Source organism: Eptatretus burgeri, unplaced genomic scaffold (genome assembly GCF_056783735.1).
Source record: "Eptatretus burgeri isolate ZD-2024b unplaced genomic scaffold, Ebu_testis_v1 Ebu_testis_scaffold_3154, whole genome shotgun sequence".
Classification (NCBI taxonomy): Eukaryota; Metazoa; Chordata; class Myxini; order Myxiniformes; family Myxinidae; genus Eptatretus; species Eptatretus burgeri.
Window position 1 is genome coordinate 693,462 of NW_028225102.1, and position 20,634 is coordinate 714,095.

General features: G+C 46.5%; 2 protein-coding genes across 10 annotated transcripts in view; one reads left to right on the forward strand and one right to left on the reverse strand.

Annotated features, from left to right (window-relative positions):
* Nucleotides 1-8,104, forward strand: part of LOC147006787 (uncharacterized) — a 47,797-nt gene extending 39,693 nt beyond the window's left edge. For 2 of the 3 annotated variants that reach the window (XR_015054622.1, XM_085867974.1), the window contains 2 exons: nt 7,039-7,165; nt 7,697-8,104. Coding sequence is in view for 2 of the 3 variants with exons in the window: in XM_085867974.1 (XP_085724100.1) it covers nt 7,039-7,122 (84 nt within the window). In the remaining variant the exon portion in view is untranslated. The remainder of the gene's footprint in view (nt 1-7,038; nt 7,166-7,696) is intronic. The other variant, XM_085867975.1, reaches the window with a different exon arrangement.
* Nucleotides 8,105-8,258: 154 nt separating this feature from the next.
* LOC147006789 (putative RNA-binding protein 46) lies at nt 8,259-16,529 on the reverse strand. Of its 7 annotated transcripts, none has more exons than XM_085867968.1 (6): nt 15,004-16,529; nt 14,728-14,826; nt 14,165-14,472; nt 11,576-11,983; nt 11,347-11,452; nt 8,259-9,044 (listed from the first exon to the last, which is right to left on the reverse strand). In XM_085867968.1, exons 2-6 carry the CDS (start codon nt 14,816-14,818, stop codon nt 8,851-8,853), a joined length of 1,107 nt encoding a protein of 368 aa, XP_085724094.1. In that variant the 5' UTR covers nt 14,819-14,826; nt 15,004-16,529; the 3' UTR covers nt 8,259-8,850. The 7 variants fall into 7 exon arrangements, 6 of the variants coding, with proteins under 6 accessions (XP_085724094.1, XP_085724093.1, XP_085724092.1 ...); XM_085867967.1 differs by having other exon boundaries at nt 14,728-14,902; XM_085867966.1 differs by having other exon boundaries at nt 14,957-16,529.
* Between the last annotated feature and the right edge of the window lie 4,105 nt (nt 16,530-20,634).

A 20,634-nucleotide genomic window follows, 5' to 3' on the forward strand; every position in this document is an offset into this window, starting at 1 on the left:
TTTATTTATTTATTTATTTATTTATTTGTAATCTTGTGATTCGTATAACTCAAAAAGTATTAAACCGAATTGCATGAAATTTAGTGGGATGATTGGTTATTAGCCAGGAAGCATTTCATTAGATTTTGGGATCGTTCGGGTCAAAGGTCAAGGTCAAGTTCACGAAAAGGTCAAAATCGTCTTTTTACGATAAGACGGTCAATTTTTCTTCAATTTGCATGCAACTAACGCCAAAATGTTCAGAATTCAACGCCTCATCTTGTGATATGCAATATGACACAATGACGCCCATACTCTTGTTGCCGGTGAGGGGTCAAAGGTCAGGGGGGGTCACGACCTTGAAAAATATGCGTTTTTTGTCATAACGCGGTCAATTCTTGTCCGCTTTACATGAACCCAGCACCAAAATGTTCAGAATTTAATGCCCAATCTTGTGACACAATGACGTCATAACACATGTCACCGGTTGGGGTAAAATGTCGGGGGGGGGGTCACGCCCTTGAAAAATATGCGGTTTTCGGCATAACTCAGTCAATTCTTATTCGATTTGCATGAAACCAGCATCAAACGAGATTACCTTCTCTTGTTGAAACGTTGTATTCACCGAGCTTGCGAGTGAAGACTCGCCAAAACGACGTGAGTTGATTGTTGTTTAGTCCGTAGCCCCCGAAAGTCGGGGGGGGGGTCATGACATTATTGATACTGTATGTGGTTTTTGTCATGAGACCATTCATATGAAACCAGTTCGCCACACTCATACCAAGAACAAAAAAGTAGTGGCGGCGAAGGTATGCGCTCTATGAGTGCCCGTTCTAGTTTGGGGATGTAGTGAGAAGGATGGCAGAGTTCAGCGGTGTGCGTGTTGAAGAGTTGGTGAGTTGTGTGGAGTCATGTTGAGTGAGTGAGGCCAGCGGGTCTGTGTGAGTGGAGCGAACTTGGAATGCATGGTGCGATGACTGATTGGGGGGAGGAGTGATTCCCGCCCAAGGAACCCCGGGGTCAGTGTAAAGTGAGTTCGTGGGTTAGTTAAATTGACAAAATGGAGGTCGTTTTGTTGTTGGTGGGAGTGTGGGCTCGAAACTTATTTGGAGGGGTGCAGGAGCCCTGTTGGCGGGCTGGGAGCGTGGCTGCGAAAGGTGAGTATCGCTGAGTGGGTACCCTGGGTACCGGGCTAGTCGGCCGCGGTAGGCCAAGGGCCCATGGGGGGGCCGGGATAGCGTAGTGGGCACGGGTGCGCCCGCATGGTGCAGGGGCCTGAGGCGCCGTTAGCCACGTGGGCAGTGTTGTGGGCACGGGTGACCCTCGGAAAGGGGCCCAGGAAGCCAGCCTGGCACGTGAGCGTTTCAGGGGAGTTGCCATGGGGGGCACTCCCCGGTGTTTAGGGATCTGGTAGGCTCGGAGGCAGTGTAGTGCCCGGGGTGCCATAGCTGGAGAATCGGCAGAGGGTCGTGCCTGCCAAGGGAGCCATGCGTCCCAGCCATGAAATCGTGTGAGGGCATGGGAAGAAAATTGGGGGGCGAGGCCCGAAATTGTAAGGACACCAACACAGGCGACGGGAATCTGGGTTGATAGAACCAATAGTTTAAGCGAGAGGCACTTGTTGAAAGCCCCGGGGTAGTTAAAGAGATAATGGTTAGGGTAGATTAGGAGATGTACCCCTCCGCACCATCCATCCCTTTGCTCTCGTTGTGGGCCGCTGGACCCACTTTAGGTTAGATCGCTGAAGTCTGGGGAGGCCATCCTGAGGCTTCGTTGGGCCTCGACACAGGACGCTAGCTCTCCCTTGTTCCCCTCCGGGAAGGGAACGTAGGGGTTGGGAGTAGGCTAGGTGACGAGATAGGTTAGCCGAACAAGGACGATAAAGGGGGTTAGGGGACGAATTATAGTGGGGAGGAATAAAAGGAAATTAAAAAAAAAAAATTAATTGGGGCTAAATTGGGTTTGACAAATTAAGGGAGTGGGTATGGACAGTGACAGGCAAAGGCGATAGGTTGGGAGGGAGACCGTAGGGTAGGTCCGACCCGCCTTCCGAGTGGCCAGCACCACTGCATTCGCTCCACCAATCTACACTGCAAGGCAAAGGCCGGCCCACTTCATCGGCAGCTGTTGTGTGCTGCAAGGCCTGTGCCGGCCGGATAGTCTGCAGCTGCTGTGCTTCAAGGCCTGTGCCGGCCAGTTCATCTGCCGGCTGTTTTTACTGCAAGGCCTGTGCCGGCCAGTTCATCTGCCGGCTGTGTTTGCCTGCTTTTGCCATCCATGCCGGCTGCCCTCGAATCTGTGTTTGCCCCGTTCAATTTTGCTTTGCCTCCCTTGTTCATTGCCATGTGCGCCAGGATCATCAAGCAACAGTTTGCAAGCTGCAGGGACTGCCCTGTAGGCAGCCGCATCACGGGACCGCATTGGCGGCCCGTGCAACGTTGTTTGCTGCGTCAGATCATCGCGCGTGCTGCAGGGACTGCCCTGTTGGCAGCCGCACAAGGAGACTGCATTTGCGCAGCCCATGCGCCGTTGTTCACTGGGTTCAATTTAAAAGGGCGAGGCCTAGGACTGCGTGTGAGCAGCCGGCCGCGTTCCCTGCCACCTGCATTGCATGAGCCAGAGACTGCATGCGAGCAGCCTGGCTCCCTGCGAACTGCTTTCTTTTTGCAGAGTCCATTGATCCTGGGCCATGGTTTAGTGTAAAACTTGTAAGTAAGATGTACTGTACATATGAGTGCGCCCCCGGCATGTCTGTCTGGCGCCGGCAATTTTATTTAAGTCGTCCGTATGAGTGGGTTTGTTTAGTTAGTTACTCAGCCTTCAGGTTATTTATTTTGGGGACACGAATACCATGAATGTCGCACTCAGGGATCCGAAGGTAAAACGTACTCGGGGAGAACTACACATGATGGCACACGAGAATTTGACGACTTGGGATGAGTCTGTAAAAAGGGGAGGGGGTAGTGTTACGGCTGTGGAAATTCGCATTACACCATGAAGGGCCCGTAGGTGAGATAACTCTAAGTACATATGTAGTTCGCCCCAAACCCGTTGTTTCGAGGGTATTTGTGATTCATTCGGGCTGCGACGCTTTGAGATAGCCGTTTTTCTGTTCTATCTTTATTTTGAACCGCCATTACCATCAAACCACCACCAAAAACCCTCCACCACCCTCACCTCTCTCCTTCTACGCCCATTCCCGCATCACCTGTGATCACTGAGCGTCGGGCTGTCTTGGGCTCGTTCAAGCAATACGCACCGAGCCGCGAGTGCAAATAGTGGCCTTTCTGAGGGAGAATTCGGATCAGGAATGCTGCACGCCCACTTCTGATCCGTCCAATCAGCAAGCGCGGAGCGGCTTGGCCCCGCCTCCAGGCACGTCCGTGTGAAATCGAAATATGCAAATTCTAGGATCAGGGGAGATTCACGCCCCTTTTCCTCCGTCCAATCAGCGAGCGTGGCTCCGACCCTGAGGTGATCCTGATCCGGGAATTTGCATACTGTTTTCTCCTGCCGGCCTATAAAACGGCGGGCGCAAGGCAGAAAGGCAGTCAAGTCGGGTTGGAGAGCGGAGTGGAGTCGGGAGGCGAAGGCGTCGAGGTGGTTTCTGCAGTCGGCTGAGGAGAATTGTGGGATTAGGCCAAGGAGCTCGGGTCCAAGGCAGGGAAGACGGCGGTCGGCGACGAGGTCGCAGTGGGATCGCTCGTCTTGGGACCCAAGCCAGCCAGCCCTTCTCCTCCCCCAGGGCATCAACAATTTCCCCCTTTCCCTCGCGCTGAGATAGTGCAAAAATGGGGCCCCGTTCCCACCCCACTCCAAGCGGTGCGAACGAAACCCGCAAAGGAGCACGAAGTCGGGGCACCGCCGGGCAGCCACATCTGCGGCTCGTCACGAGGACGCGGGTAGGACTTCCCCCGGTCTCGCGGACCTGGCCACTCCTGCAGGTCCCGCGCAAATATTGGCCTACAGGCCCGTCTGCCCCCTTGCCTATGAGGGTGGCTTCTTTTCTTTGCTTTTGAGTAAATGTGTGTCGGCGCCGTCTGTGAAGTAAAACTGTATAAGTGTTGTCGTGTGTTCACGTATTCGGCCGTAGCTCTGCATTGTTGTTTTTGTTTTAAATTGATATATGTGCATTCTGACTGTTTGACTGTATATGTGTGCTTTTCGTGGGCTGGGTAATAAATGTGCATTATGTTGAATTGTTCCCCGTCTCGCTGCGTCCTTTCCTTCGTTTGAATCTCCATCTTGCTCCATGTAAAGGGTTCGTCGTGGGCTTAATACGCCCGGTAATTAATCGGAACCGTCGAGGCCGACGATAACACCGCTCGGTTATCCCGATCGTACGGAACGGGCCACCCAAGCGGCTCGTGTCCGGAGTCGACCTGCGGCGAGGTACGATCGCCCGGTTCACCATCCGCATGGGTACTTAGGTAGGTCGAGTTTGGCGAACAACCCTATCCTACGCCGGTGCCGATTGGCACGATTGTGGTGAGGTCGAAAGGCCCACCCGTGACTGGCTCCGGGCGATAGTTCCCGGAGGGTCACGACTGAATTGTCCATCCGGTGGGCGACGTGCCGCGATTCGAGTCACGTGGCCGAGCGCACGCCGGCGGGCACGAATTCGCAACAATACCTTCTGTCTATCGATCGATCTTTCTCTCTGTCTGTCCAACATCTCCATATTCCATTACATATTATGATGCTTCTGGTCCCATCTCCTCCATGTCATTGACTTCCAAACACTTATTATTGAAATGTATCAGTCGCTCAATGCTCAGTTTACTGGTTTTGTTGTCTGTAAATCTTGTGTTTAAATCTTGTGTAATTGTAATCATAATAAGAAATAAATGGAATTGTGTTTGAATCTTGTGTAATCATAATCATAATAATAAATAAATGCAATTGTGTTAGAATCTTGTGTTATCATCAAAATAATAATAAAAATAAGTAAGGTACAAGATCTGAATAAACGAAGGAATAACTGAGCTCAGGATATGAAAAGAAAGTGAGGGAGTGGTGAAGTCATTAAAGTATAAATGTATTAATTATATTGAGGTATTAAATGGTTTTTCGGTGGTAATTTAAATAATCCTTTCTTTTAGTCCTCGTCGTTGCGGATACACCTGGCCACCTGCTCCTTTGCTCTTGCTCGCCCTCTCTCTGTTCGACTCACCCTCTCATTTGCTCAAGGTCATCTGCCATCTGCTTGGAAATCAGCAAACATTCCCGCTCTGAATAAAAAGGTGCAAAAACAGATCCCTGCAACTACAGACCAATCAGCCTTCTCCCAATCATCAGCAATGTTATAGAATCCATCATCGCTTCAGACAGTAAATCCTTCCTTTTCTCCAATAGCTTGATTTCCGAACATCAATTTGGTTTCAGACCAGGTCACTCTACCCTGGATATTCTGCCTCTGCTCTCCCAACAATGGATGGAGGTCCTCAATGCCAGTCATGAAATCAGAGCCATATCCCAAGACATCTTGCGTGCTTTTGACACGGTTTGGCACCCTGTCCTGCTCAACAAACTCTCTTCCGATGGTGTCCAACACCATCTCCACTCATGGCTCGCAGACTTCCTCTCCTGTCGCAGCCAACGTGCGGCCCTCAGTGGAGTTCTCTCGTCCCCTCTTCCTGTCCAGGCTGGAGTTTCTCAATCCAGTGTTCTGGGCCCTGTTCTTTTTCTGGTTCTAATCAATGATCTCTCCGACTCTCTGGAAAATCCTCTATCTCTTCGATGGAACGGCAGAGGGTAGAGTCATCAGCAGTCATCCCTCAGACTGGCAAGCAGCAGCTTCTTCGCTCTTTGCGGATCTGGATAAAATCACAACCTGGTCCAACACTTGAAACATGATTTTCACTCCTGATAAATCTCACACTCTCACTGTCTCTCTGAAAGAACCGTCTGGAACCCCCCCCCCCACCCCATCTACTTTCTCAACAATCCTCTGGAAGAAGTCCTTTCATTCAAGCTTCTGGGTCTCACTGCCTGCCAAGATCTTTCCTGGGAAAGCCACATTTCCATGCTGGGCTCCAAACCCAGTCGCCAACTGGGAATCCTCCGTCATGCAAAATCCTTCCTCGGCCCACCTGAGCTGCTGACCACATTCAAAGCTGTTGGCGTCGTCCTCACCCTAACCCTAACCCCCTAACCCGAACAGCTTTCGTCCGCAGCCTGATGGCGTACTGCTCTCCCCTCGGGCTGGTGCTGCTGCCTCTCATATTTCTCGACTTCACGCTGTGGAAGCCAAGGCATTTCTCATCATTGACATCTCCCACGGTGAGGCTGTCTTTGGGTCTCTCACTCTCTCACCGCAGGCTCTCACCTGAATGACCCCAATCCCAAGCACTCTCCTTCTCCGTGTTTGCTCCCCTCACCCCTTTTTTCCTTTGGTAGTTGGTCTGTTCCTTTTCTGTTTCATCCCTGCTTTCGCCTTGCTCCTTTATTCACTCCACGTGCCCCCTCCCTTTGATCTCATCCTCACTTCTGCTCTGCTGTTGGTGTTTCCCATTTTTTTCTGTTTCACAAGTCTCGGCTCCATTCCCCCCGCTCTCCCCCACAACAACAACAACAACAACAACAATAAAACCCCACCACGGCCGAGGAAGAGTAAAAGACAAACCAATGCATGCAAAATGTGATGTAAACTTGTGATGACTGTGTATCGGAATCGAGTTCGCTGCTCAGTGGATAAATGTCCAAGTCCAGAATCGCCAAAAGGGGAGTGCTGGATGGTGGGAGGAAAAGAGCCAATCCTGGTGTTAACTTCTCTCTTCTGTCACTCCCTCTCCAAGGGACAAAAGTCTCCAGCTCATTACGCATTGGGACGTGGAGGTGAACAACCTCAACATGCGTGGTCGTATTCAAATAACAATGCTTGTTATGATTGTTTCACATGTTCCAGATGTGTGAGGAAGTACATTGATGAAAAACTATTTGAAATGAACCATTTAAAATATTATGCAAATTATCCTCCAGTGAAGATGATTATGATGAATGTTAAGGTCATGTTGATCAGGAAGGCCTGAATCCAAATGGTTTGACTGTTCTGTTCAGCTGGAAGCCCAGTGGATGTACCTTCAATTATGTGGATTATCCAAGCACCTCAAAACTCCTCCTGTTGAAGCAGCTGTGTACTAAGACGGTCATGGCGACCAACTCCCACTCCTGGATCATTCAATAGGTCTGAGGAACAATGAACAAGGTTTCTTTGCTTTGGTTCAAGTTTTGCATTTACCTGTTTGGTGTTCTCACCTGAGCGTGCAGTTCCCGAAGCTTGAATTCCAGGTGCAAATGTCATGCTGTTTGTCTCTTCCTCCTGATGTCCTTTTCATTCACATAAGTACAGATTTATCTGAATGTCCGTGCCCTTCATGCGTTGTACGCTCAAGCGTCTCTATAATCCATTTTTGGCGTTTGAGGAAACATGCAATTTTGTTTGTTCAGTAAAAATGTCCCTCCCAACTTGCCCATTGACATTGCCATCACCTTGGGGGATCTTCAGTTCTCCAAGCACAGGTGTTTGTCCACTTGTGGTGGTCAATGTTAATGGTTCAGACAGACATTTTATTTGGAGTTTGTACTTTGAAAGGCAGTTGTTAAAATTTTGATTACGGTATGAGGGAATGCGCTTGTTCATGAATGTATACTAATGATGTTATGATCACATGACCCTCCGTGTTCCTTAACTTGAACGATGCTCCTTCTTTTTCAGATTGGTTCGGTGGAATTTCAGCCCAATTCTGGAGCATCAGCTGGAGAATAAGAAGCTTTGAACGAAGTCGTGATAACCTCTGCCCCCATGTCCAGTGGTTGGTTGATTTTGCTTAAGGATTCTTCTGTAGAAGAATTCTTCTCTTGAAGGAAGTCGATTTTTTTTGTTGTCTCTCGAAGGCGGTTGCACAAATCCCTTCCAACATCTTCTTCTTTTGACCCACCCGTCAGAATGCCACCAAATTTGGGTTACAACATTAGAACAGGGTCGTGATGTTAATTTGTGGAAGTCATGTCGATAGCATGACCGGAAGTGTATCAAAATGGTGAATCGACGAAAAGGATAACAACGAACAATTTATTCCAAAAGCTGAGAACACGTCGGACTGTAGAATGTTTTTGGGGTTTTTTTGTTTTTGGAAAAAGTATTTCCTATTATCATTCCTATCCAAAGTTCCATCAGCCAACAAAACATGTGCAATTTGTTTATCCATCAAGTTCTCTTTGATTCAAATCCTTTGGGATGTATTTGATCTGAACTGTATTCAAAAACACCTGTGATGTGAGGACTTCAACAGACAGAGATTTATTTGATGTGAAACAAAGTTATTTTCCTTTAATTAAAAAAAAATAAACTCTTCAAGGATGGGTTACAAGCACGGAACGTGATGAAACAATGTGGCGGAGCACAATTGAAATGAAACCATGTAACAATATGTATGAAAAAATGTGAAACACAATAATGGCAAAACACATTTTGAAAGGTGAAAAGATGGGAGTTCAGCAGCAGGTTGTGTCTCGTGTCATAATGCAAGGCAAAACGCATGCGCAGGCAGTTCAAAAGATGAAATATAACCTTGCAAAAAATCAAAAACACGAGTTCCTTCGCTATATAAAGTTGAGCATCATATAAATGGTGAAATAACACTTTCAATTAAACATTTTTTAAACTTGAGATGAAATATAAATGGTGAAATAACACTTTCAATGAAACATTATTTAAACTGGAGATGAAGAACAACAAAACAACAATTTTTTATTTATTATTGAGACAGACCAGAGCTGCTGATTCATTAACAGAACTGAATTTGCTTGGTGATGACACTCGCAATTTCAGTTTGAACGAGGAGGCACACAAGGAATACAATGTCTCATTTATCCTGACATGCACCATTGCGGCATGAATATACCCTGGCCTGGCACGTGGAAGGAAGGACGGAACATCGCAGGGTGGTATGCAACAGAGAAAGGGTGACGAGGGTACCCTCGGATGGAGGCACTGGAATACGTGGGGATGGCCTGGTAAGCGGGAGCTGGGGCTGAGGTCATGTTCTGTTGGTTATTTATTCCTGGAGGGAGAGGGTGCAGGGATATAATTGTATTCGGTCGGGACAACATGAACAGAAATTGTCACAAACTGATGTAAGTCAAGGTATTCAAGGCTTTTGATACACGAGGTTTACCAACTGACCTGCAATGTCCAGAGAGGATACCTGCCTGATTCAAATAAACCAGGATACCACAACACACCTCATAAATGTACATATATAAATATGTATATACACATAGCATTACCCCGGTTTACAACACGCCTTTTTACGTCGTTTCGCAAACACAGGTCAGGTGTGGGAGCATGCGCTTGAGCAGCGCATCGCTGCGTCCGCTTTCTGCCAGTACTCCAGGGACCTCTGTCTGGCCATCCCCCAGGTAGATGCCTGGCCCATCCCCATCTCCTTGAGATACCGATCAACCTGTCGCAACCACGAGGCACGTGGTCAGCCCATTTGCCTCCTCCACATGTCCATACAGCCGCAGTTGATGCTCACGGACTATGCAGGTAGCAAAGCTCATGAGTTTCTCTCAGCAACCGCTCATTGGACACCAAGTCCGACCAGCAATAGCCATGGATTCTCCGAAGAGACCTGGTACCAAAGGAACTAAGTCTCTGTCTCAGATCCCTAGTCAGAGTCCATGTCTCACATCCATAGAGCAAGACTGGAAGCACCAAGGAACTGAAGACTCAGACTTTCGTCATCCCACACAGGTACTGAAAGGAGGACTTTCGTTCTCCTGCACAGGGACTCCTCTGTCAAGAACCCACCACCCTCCGCTCTCACTGCAGTGCACCGAGGGACGAGCTTGGAGGAACGCAATTCCCCTTTAAGCAGGACGAGAATCACTTGACCACAGGTGATGCTCTTCCCCCTCATCTCGGGATAAAGTGGTCTAAAAAAAAAAAAATTGGATGATCATCAGTCACGTAATTTGGCAGCCATATTGTTTAAAAAACAAAATCTTCAAAAATCTTCTTCTCGAAAGTGGCTGAACAGATTGCGGCAAATCTTTACACGTATGGCCACCTATCCATGAGGAACAAAAGGTTTACACATATTACGTCATAAGTCATGGTTTGGCAGCCACATTGAATTCACCTGAAAACCTATAAAAAAATCCTCTTCTCCAGAACGGCTGGACAGATAGAGGGAGACTTCACACAAATGTTCCCCAAATCTTGGGTGAACAAGTTTGTTCAGGAATAATTGAAAGGTGACATGGTTTGTCAGCCAGATTGGATTAAAAAATAATTATAATAAAGTTTTCTCTGCAACCGCTTAATCAATCGACCTGAAACTTCACATTGATGATCTGGTGGTGATGGGGAATACAGGTTTTAAATTTAAACTTGATCGGCAGCTGATGGTCTGGCAGCCAGAATTATTTTAAAAATTTGATCTGGGTTATTTTTTTGTATTTTATGTTTGTATTTTTTTTTTTGAATAAGGTTGACTAGGCTGTAATTGGATGGGTTTGAGGGTAGAGTCGCAGCTGAAACGTGAATTCCATCCATGTTCCTCCTGATGACTTCATCTTTGCTTGCATCCTTGCATCTTTGCTTGTTCCTCCTGACGACCAAATTCAATTGAATAATAATAATTTTAAAACGTCATGGGTCAGGAACAGGTGTCCGATCAAAGCGGGGTTGCGTCAAAGCAGGACGTCTTGTTACCCGGTCATCACAACCAGCAGTTATAAAGTGGCAGTTCTAATTAGTCTCTGATTAATTATGTAACACACCAGTACACAAACACCACACAAAACAAGTCCTGGAGAGGGTCTGCAATCTCTGATTGCTCTTTTTCTTGTCTATTTTGCTCCTGTCCAGTATTCGAGCTTGAAAAACACTCAGAATGCTTTAGTGTTATTTCTGCATTGAAGAAACATGTCCTTGTAAGAATACAAATTGTACTCCTACAAAGGCTGAGTGGAGAACCTGTCTCATTTGTAATGAATCATCAATAATGACTCAAAATAAAACCTCGTTGTTTCTCTTCTCCGCCTCTCTCTGCCTGTTTGTTTATTCACTTGCTTTTTGTGTCTAACTGTCGCCCCCACGACTAGTATGTTGCCTTTTTATTCTGTCACCTTGCTCTTCGATGGGGCTATCGCAGGCAAAAATGCTTTAGTTAGAATTATAGTATATGAGAGTTTTACTCTCATATACTGTAGTTGGTCGCAGGTCATACTGCAGTAGTCTGCGGATAATTATGACAGAAAGGAATTTTTGCCTGGGATGTTTTCAACAGCAAAGGAAAACTCAATTTCTTTAACACAAATGGCAAACATTTGAACGAATATTTTACTTGATATTACCAAGTTTGTTTAAAACGTTCTGTGCGGCAAGTTCTTTCGCTCCATCAAGCACTGAGCAAACCTCATCTGGAGCGAAAATTCCTCCAGGGAAGCCATTCATGTATACCTGCGAAAAGCAAAACCAGTGAGGGGTCCGTTGTTGAAAAGGAGCTCAAACACTGCACAAAGTCGTAAATCACTGAGTAACAAGTATTATGCAATGTCGAGCAGAAATATTTGGCAGCCTCACCATGTATCCGTATAGCTGCTGTCCGGGAGAACCTGGTGAGCTAAAAGGTGAGTATGAGGGAGGAGGGACACCACGATGAGCACACCACAGCTCCAAGCGCATTATGGCCGTACGTGCGCCTGCCAAGTCGATTTCTTGATATGACAAAGCCGTCTCTTCGGTATTCGGGTTTCGCCAGAATGCTTCACCCAAATCCACACCCAAGCGCCGTGAAGCTCCAGCAGCACCGCTTACACTGTCCAGTCTTGCTTGTGACTTGTTCGTTAAACTACGAGGCATCACGTGGTCCACCATTCTGGAATATGTTTGAGGCTCTCCAGGATCCCTGTGTGTGTCACGATCGTTCATAACTTCACCACCATCAGCTGCATGTTGGGAGAATGCAGATCTGGCCAAACTCACGTCCACCTGGAATTCCACACCACAACAAAACCAAATCAAATGAGCTTAATTTCACTGGAGTGGCCATATTCAGTCAGAATTGTCTGAGAGCATCCAGGAACAACTCGGCTTTGTGAATTCAGAATGGGCCACTCAACTATTTCCACAAACCATGACACTGATCGTCACTTCCACAGCAATCCAGAGCTCACTTCCGGGAATCAAATCCACAGCAAGTGAGGACAATGCAACAAGGCTTTATTCACTTCACCACCAAACCACTTGTTGTGGTTGACGAAATTCACAAACCACCATTCAGGTCCCTTAGGTGAGATATCTCGGTAAGTATATGTGTAGTTAGGCCCAAACCCGTTGTCTAGAGGGAATAAATGTCATTCATGCGGGCTGCGACTCTTCAGGATAGCCGTTTTTCTTTTACTATCTTTATTTTGGACCAGCCGCCATCATTACCACCACCAACCACGTCTCAACAGCCATCACACAACAACCACCAACCACAACGCGGCCATCACAACAACAACCACCAACCACAACGCCGCTTCACCACAACCGCCACGACCTTTACCGTCACAACTCGCCACCATCGCATCACCGTCATCTCGCGCCACTCGTGGGCACCGATGCTGGACTCGTGCGGGGCGCGCACCGAGCAGCGTGTTCAAAAACATCACGGACTTTCCGCAGAAAAACGGATCAAAAACGACTCACGCCCACTTTTGTTCCGTCCAATCGGTGAGCGAGGGGCGATTTGGCCCCGCCTCCAGGGCGTTGGAGGGCGGTCGCTATATGCAAATTCATGGATCAAAAAGCATTCACGCCCACTTTTCCTCGGGCCAATGGGAAGTTGAGTTCAGTTGGAAGTTGAGTAAGAGTTGAGTTGGAAGTTGAGAGTGGAGTGTGCGGAATTCAAGAGAGTCGTCGGTGGAGCTGGAAAGAAGTGGTACTAGTCGGAGTGAAGAGGACGGAGCTGTGGAGAGGTGACGGCGGCGAAGGCGGACGAGGGGGTGCTCGCGTCGGTGCCGGGAGCGGCACAGGGAGAGGCCAGCAACGCGACCGAGGTGGAGGAGGGGACGCTCGCCGCGGGACCCGAGACAGGGTTATATCCTCCTTTCCCCGAGCATCAGCAACCCCCTCCTGTTTCCCCCCACGCTGAGATAGTGCGACAAAGGGGGGCCCTTTTCCCACCCCCTACCAGACACTGTCCTCGAGACCCGCGGAGTTGAGGCACCACCGCCGCTCCGCGTCTCATCATCAGACGGGTAGGCCCGACACGATCTCGGCCCCAGGCCCGCCTACCCCCCTCATCCTGGAGGGTGGTTCTCTTTTCTTTTGCTTTGGGAATATGTGTTGTCGGCGCCGTCTGTGAAGTAAAATTGTATAAGTGTTGCCGTGTGCCCGGTAGTCGGATAGATCTGCATTGTTGCATTTGCTTTTTGTGTAATATTGCATTGTCTTCTTCTTTTACATGTGCTTTTGGTGGAATTGTATATGTGTGCTTTCCGTTCATCGCGAAATAAATGTGCTTATTGTTGAACTGTTTTCCCGCTTCGCTTAGTCATTTCTTTCATTGAATCCCCATCTTGCTTCACGTAAAGGGTTGGTCGTGGGCTAAGACGCCCGATAATTAATCGAACCGTCGAGGCCGACGAATAACACCGCTCGGTTATCCCGATAGTACGGAACGGGTCGCTTAAGTGGCCCGTGTCCGAAGTCGACCTGCGGCGAGGTGCGATCGCCCGGTCTACCCTCCGTGTGGGTACTTAGGTAGGTCGAATTTGGCGAGCAACCCTATCCCACGCGGGGGCCGATTGGCACGATCGCGGTGACACCGAAAGGTCCACCCGTGACTGGTTCCCGGCGTTAGTCCGAGAGGGTCACGACTGGATTGTCCGTCCGGTGGGCGACGTGCCGCGATTCGAGTTACGTGGCCGTTCGCACGCCGGCGGGCGCGAATCCGCAACACACTCATTTGAAATCGTATCTGTAATAATGTTTCTCCTCTTGCAGGAGTTCCCATAAAAGAATGGTTATTGACTTATGTTCATTGTTGGAGAGTACTGTCGGACCCTGGTACATACACCTTCAAAAACAAACAATACCTGCACAAACAATAAGGAAGTGAACTTCATGGACAAGCACCTGTGCATATCATGACAGTTGTCTTGTTCCAGGGAACGAACGGCCTACCTGTACTCCGTCTAGCCATGCACGATGGAGTGAATTTTGTGCCCGCAGAGCATCATCTCGTCGTTTGAAGTCCACGACTGCAAGGTTGCCGATCCTTGTGATCTTGCCGATTGCCCCGGCATGTGTGCGATCACCTCCTGCCCCATTGAGAATAGCTCTCTCGAGCGCTGAGCGAAGCGCTTGATCCGACGTTGCAGGTGACAAGTTCTTCACATTTAAGGTTCGCACATCAGACACCACTGGGTTAACCTCCCTCTCTGGGCTGGCCCAGTCGACCTGTATTGGGCGTCCCCAGAGATGAAAGGATCCTTTTTGGGGAAGAAGAAAAGTCAGGTGTCACGAAAAACAGTGAAACAATTGCAGCTGATAAATAATATAACTGACAGTGTCAAGAATTGTAAAACCTTGGGTCATGAAATCTAAAGAGAGGGGAGCACCTGTCTGGCCTAAGAAATGTCTCTCCATGTTATCTTAAAAAACAAAAAAGTAAAAACCCCATATTACTCAACACTTATAAAACTTCATGTGATGGAGACAGCAGCTTCGATAGAACTTCCACACACCAGGCTGTAACTTTCTGCGTGCCAATAGTGCTGATCGGTGGGAATCGTACTGCACAAAAGCAAAGCCACGGTTGCGATTCGCAGGTGTCATCCCCACGCCTGGACAAACAATCGCATCTTTTACGCCACTTGTCACCTTCTTTAACTCCTCTAAGAGTTCCTCTTGACTTATATCCTGCATAGTGAGGCGGAAATGAGCATTGCAGTGATTTTGGAGAGCGAAACGTACAACAACCCATCAAACAAACGGTTCAGTGGTTTTGTGGGTTCATGCACCCGGGGTAGTCCTCCGATGAAAAGACGGCAGTTGTCAATGCTGACACAAACACCGAGTGGGCGGCCCGGTCTCAGTTCATAGTGGTTGAGCAGATTAATGGCAGCCTTGGAATCCTGTGAAATTGGACATGCCACAAGGATAAAAGTTGGCTGATGATAAATCTTTGATCAGTTGAAGATAAAAATGACAGTCAACTGCAGTAAGTTACAAAAAATAATATTGATAACAATTAATCAATTCCGAAATACGACAAGAAGGCTTTAAGAGTATACATTGAAAGGACTGTGAGGGGTAAACAACCTACTCAATTTGAGCAACGAAGATCAAACATGAAATCACGTGACAGGAACTCACCTGTAAGTCGACGAGTAAAAGTGTTTTTTTTTTAAATATCTCCTGCAAAGAGTCGAGGCTCGTTAAATGAGCTAGAACAGAGAACGGATCAGGAAGCAACAGAACAAAAGAACCGCAGAAGAAGAGGGGGAAACACACAACAGAAGGGTTGAGGGAGAAAATGGAGAGACACTTCAAAGATGAGGGATGTGAGGAAGAATGAGGATGAGGGGAGGACATGGGGTGGAGAAGATGAATACTGAAGTAAACTATCAGGAAGGAAAACAGGAAAGTTGGAAAGAGGTGGGCTTTGGAGAGTTAATGGGGTGGAGAAGATCATCGTTTTGGATGGGGGATGATCTGAGGTGGTGGTGAATAGCTGTATTGAAAACCTGGAGATACAAATGAGATTGAAGAGAATGTGGAAGTTTATTCCACAATCAGGAGAAAAGAGGAACCAATGAGGGGAGGGAAGCAGTGATTCTGGATTTTGGGAGTTTCACCAGGAGGGACTGTAGGTCGACTTTGTGCATCATGCAGAAACCTGGGGGGAGGAGGAGGAGGGACAAAGCTTAGAAAGAGCAGAGGGTGAAAGACCAGAAAGGAGGTGGTGGAAGACAGAGAGACCACCCACCTGTCTCTGATTTGAAAGTGAAAAGCCCATCGACTCAGCTTCATCACAGGAGGTTCCAATAATCTTGGAGGCCTCCATTTCCACAGCATCAAGCGCAGCAACATGTGAGGCAGGGGCACCAGCCAAAAGAAAGCAGTACTCCTTCAAAAGGCCTTGTACCAGTCGGTGGATAAGAATTCAGGTGTACCAAGGAAGAACTTTGCATGACGGAGGATGCCCAGTCGGCGACTGGCTTCGGAGGCTAATTTAGGAGTGTGGTTTGCCCAAGAAAGATCATCGTGACACCCAAAAGTTTGAGTGACTGAACTTCTTCCATAAAATTGTGAAAAAAAGGAGACGGGAGGGTTTGCCAGATGGTCCTTTCAGAGAGTGGCAGTGAGTTTGTGGGATTTCTCAGGATTGATAGACATATTCCAAGTGTTCCTATTCTATCATGGTTTGCAGAGAAGGAAACAGCTGCTGCCATCAGGAGTGTGGGGTCATCAGGAAAAAGATAAGGAGGATTTTTTTTAGAGTCTGAGAGATCGTTGATGAAGATTAGGAATAGTACAGCGCCCAGCCTTGGCATTTCTAAAATGGGCATATTTACACTCATATCTGCACACAGGGAAATGCTGCAATGATGAGTGAATACTTTTCAAGTTGATAAGTGGGCCCAATGTCATGTGTTAGAATTTTATGAGCCTGCCGCAAAATAGATGAAAAAAGGAGAAAAAGTGAGTATTTTCAGTAACCCTGTCATTTGCAAGTTTTTGGCCTCTTTCAACAGACCGCCAAATGTGTTAGGAATGATATCAGATGCTAAAACTTTGCATGCCAGCCCGAATACACATGTAGATGGACATATGCGAACGTCTTGACGATTGGGCCTTCAATTTCAAGATAGGCTCCTTGCATAGATGGGCCATAAATTAGATCTGGATGCCCCTAAAATGGGCATATTTACACTCATATCTGCACACAGGGAAATGCTACAATGATGAGTGAATACTTTTCAAGTTGATAAGTGGGCCCAATGTCATGTGTTAGAATTTTATGAGCCTGCCGCAAAATAGATGAAAAAAGGAGAAAAAGTTCGTATTTTCAGTCAGCCTGTCATTTGCAAGTTTTTGGCCTCTTTCAACAGACCGCCAAATGTGTTAGGAATGATATCAGATGCTAACACTTTGCATGCCAGCCCGAATACACATGTAGATGGACATATGCGAACGTCTTGACGATTGGGCCTTCAATTTCAAGATAGGCTCCTTGCATAGATGGGCCATAAATTAGATCTGGATGCCCCTAAAATGGGCATATTTACACTCATATCTGCACACAGGGAAATGCTTGAATGATGAGGGAATACTTTTCAAGTTGATAAGTGGGCCCTGTGTCATGCATTAGAATTTTATGAGCCTGCCGCAAAATAGATAAAAATAAGGAGAAAAAGTTCGTATTTTCAGTAAGCCTGTCACATGCAAGTTTTTGGCCACATACAACAGGCCGCCAAATGTGTTAGGAATGACATCAGATGCTAAAACTTTGCATGCCAGTCCGAATGCACATGTAGATGGACATATGCGAACGTCTTGACGATTGGGCCTTCAATTTCAAGATGGGCTCCTAGCATAGATAGGCCATAAGTTAGATCTGGGTGCACCTAAAATGGGCATATTTTCACTCATATCTGCACACAGGGAAATGCTGCAATGATGAGAGACTACTTTTTAAGTTGATAAGTGGGCCCTGTGTCATGTGTTAGAATTTTATGAGCCTTCCGCAAAATAGATAAAAAAATAAGGAGAAAAAGTTAGTATTTTCAGTCAGCCTGTCATTTCCAAGTTTTTGGCCTCTTTCAACAGGCCGCCAAATGTGTTAGGAATGATATCAGATGCTAAAACTTTGCATGCCAGCCCAAATACACATGTAGATGGACATATGCGAACGTCTTGACGATTGGGCCTTCAATTTCAAGATAGGCTCCTTGCATAGATGGGCCATAAATTAGATCTGGGTGCACCTAAAATGGGCATATTTACACTCATATCTGCACACAGGGAAATGCTGCAATGATGAGTGAATACTTTTCAAGTTGATAAGTGGGCCCTGTATCATGTGTTAGAATTTTATGAGCCTGCCGCAAAATAGATGCAAAAATGAGGAGAAAAAGTCAGTATTTTCAGTCAGCCTGTCATTTGCAAGTGTTTGGCCTCTTTCAACAGGCCGCCAAATGTGTTAGGAATGATATGAGATGCTAAAACTTTGCAGGCCAGCCCGAATACACATGTAGATGGACATATGCGAACGTCTTGACGATTGGGCCTTCAATTTCAAGATGGGCTCCTAGCATAGATAGGCCATAAGTTAGATCTGGGTGCACCTAAAATGGGCATATTTTCACTCATATCTGCACACAGGGAAATGCTGCAATGATGAGAGACTACTTTTTAAGTTGATAAGTGGGCGCTGTGTCATGTGTTAGAATTTTATGAGCCTTCCGCAAAATAGATAAAAAAAATAAGGATAAAAAGTTAGTATTTTCAGTCAGCCTGTCATTTCCAAGTTTTTGGCCTCTTTCAACAGGCCGCCAAATGTGTTAGGAATGATATCAGATGCTAAAACTTTGCATGCCAGCCCGAATACACATGTAGATGGACATATGCGAACGTCTTGACGATTGGGCCTTCAATTTCAAGATAGGCTCCTTGCATAGATGGGCCATAAGTTAGATCTGGGTGCACCTAAATTGGGCATATTTTCACTCATATCTGCACACAGGGAAATGCTGCAATGATGAGGGAATACTTTTCAAGTTGATAAGTGGGCCCTGTGTCATGCGTTAGAATTTTATGAGCCTGCCGCAAAATAGATAAAAATAAGGAGAAAAAGTTCGTATTTTCAGTCAGCCTGTTATTTGCAAGTTTTTGGCCTCTTTCAACAGGCCGCCAAATGTGTTCGGAATGACATCAGATGCTAAAACTTTGCATGCCAGCCCGAATACACATGTAGATGGACATATGCGAACGTCCTGACGATTGGGCCTTCAATTTCAAGATGGGCTCCTAGCATAGATAGGCCATAAGTTAGATGTAGGTGCTCCTAAAATGGGCATATTTTCACTCATATCTGCACACAGGGAAATGCTGCAATGATGAGAGACTACTTTTTAAGTTGATAAGTGGGCGCTGTGTCATGTGTTAGAATTTTATGAGCCTGCCGCAAAATAGATAAAAAAATAAGGAGAAAAAGTGAGTATTTTCAGTAACCCTGTCATTTGCAAGTTTTTGGCCTCTTTCAACAGACCGCCAAATGTGTTAGGAATGATATCAGATGCTAAAACTTTGCATGCCAGCCCGAATACACATGAAGATGGACATATGCGAACGTCTTGACGATTGGGCCTTCAATTTCAAGATAGGCTCCTTGCATAGATGGGCCATAAATTAGATCTGGATGCCCCTAAAATGGGCATATTTACACTCATATCTGCACACAGGGAAATGCTGCAATGATGAGGGAATACTTTTCAGGTTGATAAGTGGGCCCTGTGTCATGTGTTAGAATTTTATGAGCCTTCCGCAAAATAGATAAAAAAATAAGGAGAAAAAGTTAGTATTTTCAGTCAGCCTGTCATTTCCAAGTTTTTGGCCTCTTTCAACAGGCCGCCAAATGTGTTAGGAATGATATCAGATGCTAAAACTTTGCATGCCAGCCCGAATACACATGTAGATGGACATATGCGAACGTCTTGACGATTGGGCCTTCAATTTCAAGATAGGCTCCTTGCATAGATGGGCCATAAATTAGATCTGGGTGCACCTAAAATGGGCATATTTACACTCATATCTGCACACAGGGAAATGCTGCAATGATGAGAGACTACTTTTTAAGTTGATAAGTGGGCGCTGTGTCATGTGTTAGAATTTTATGAGCCTTCCGCAAAATAGATAAAAAAATAAGGAGAAAAAGTTAGTATTTTCAGTCAGCCTGTCATTTCCAAGTTTTTGGCCTCTTTCAACAGGCCGCCAAATGTGTTACGAATGATATCAGATGCTAAAACTTTGCATGCCAGCCCGAATACACATGTAGATGGACATATGCGAACGTCTTGACGATTGGGCCTTCAATTTCAAGATAGGCTCCTTGCATAGATGGGCCATAAATTAGATCTGGGTGCACCTAAAATGGGCATATTTACACTCATATCTGCACACAGGGAAATGCTGCAATGATGAGTGAATACTTTTCAAGTTGATAAGTGGGCCCTGTATCATGTGTTAGAATTTTATGAGCCTGCCGCAAAATAGATGCAAAAATGAGGAGAAAAAGTCAGTATTTTCAGTCAGCCTGTCATTTGCAAGTGTTTGGCCTCTTTCAACAGGCCGCCAAATGTGTTAGGAATGATATGAGATGCTAAAACTTTGCATGCCAGCCCGAATACACATGTAGATGGACATATGCGAACGTCTTGACGATTGGGCCTTCAATTTCAAGATGGGCTCCTAGCATAGATAGGCCATAAGTTTGATCTGGGTGCACCTAAAATGGGCATATTTTCACTCATATCTGCACACAGGGAAATGCTGCAATGATGAGAGACTACTTTTTAAGTTGATAAGTGGGCGCTGTGTCATGTGTTAGAATTTTATGAGCCTTCCGCAAAATAGATAAAAAAATAAGG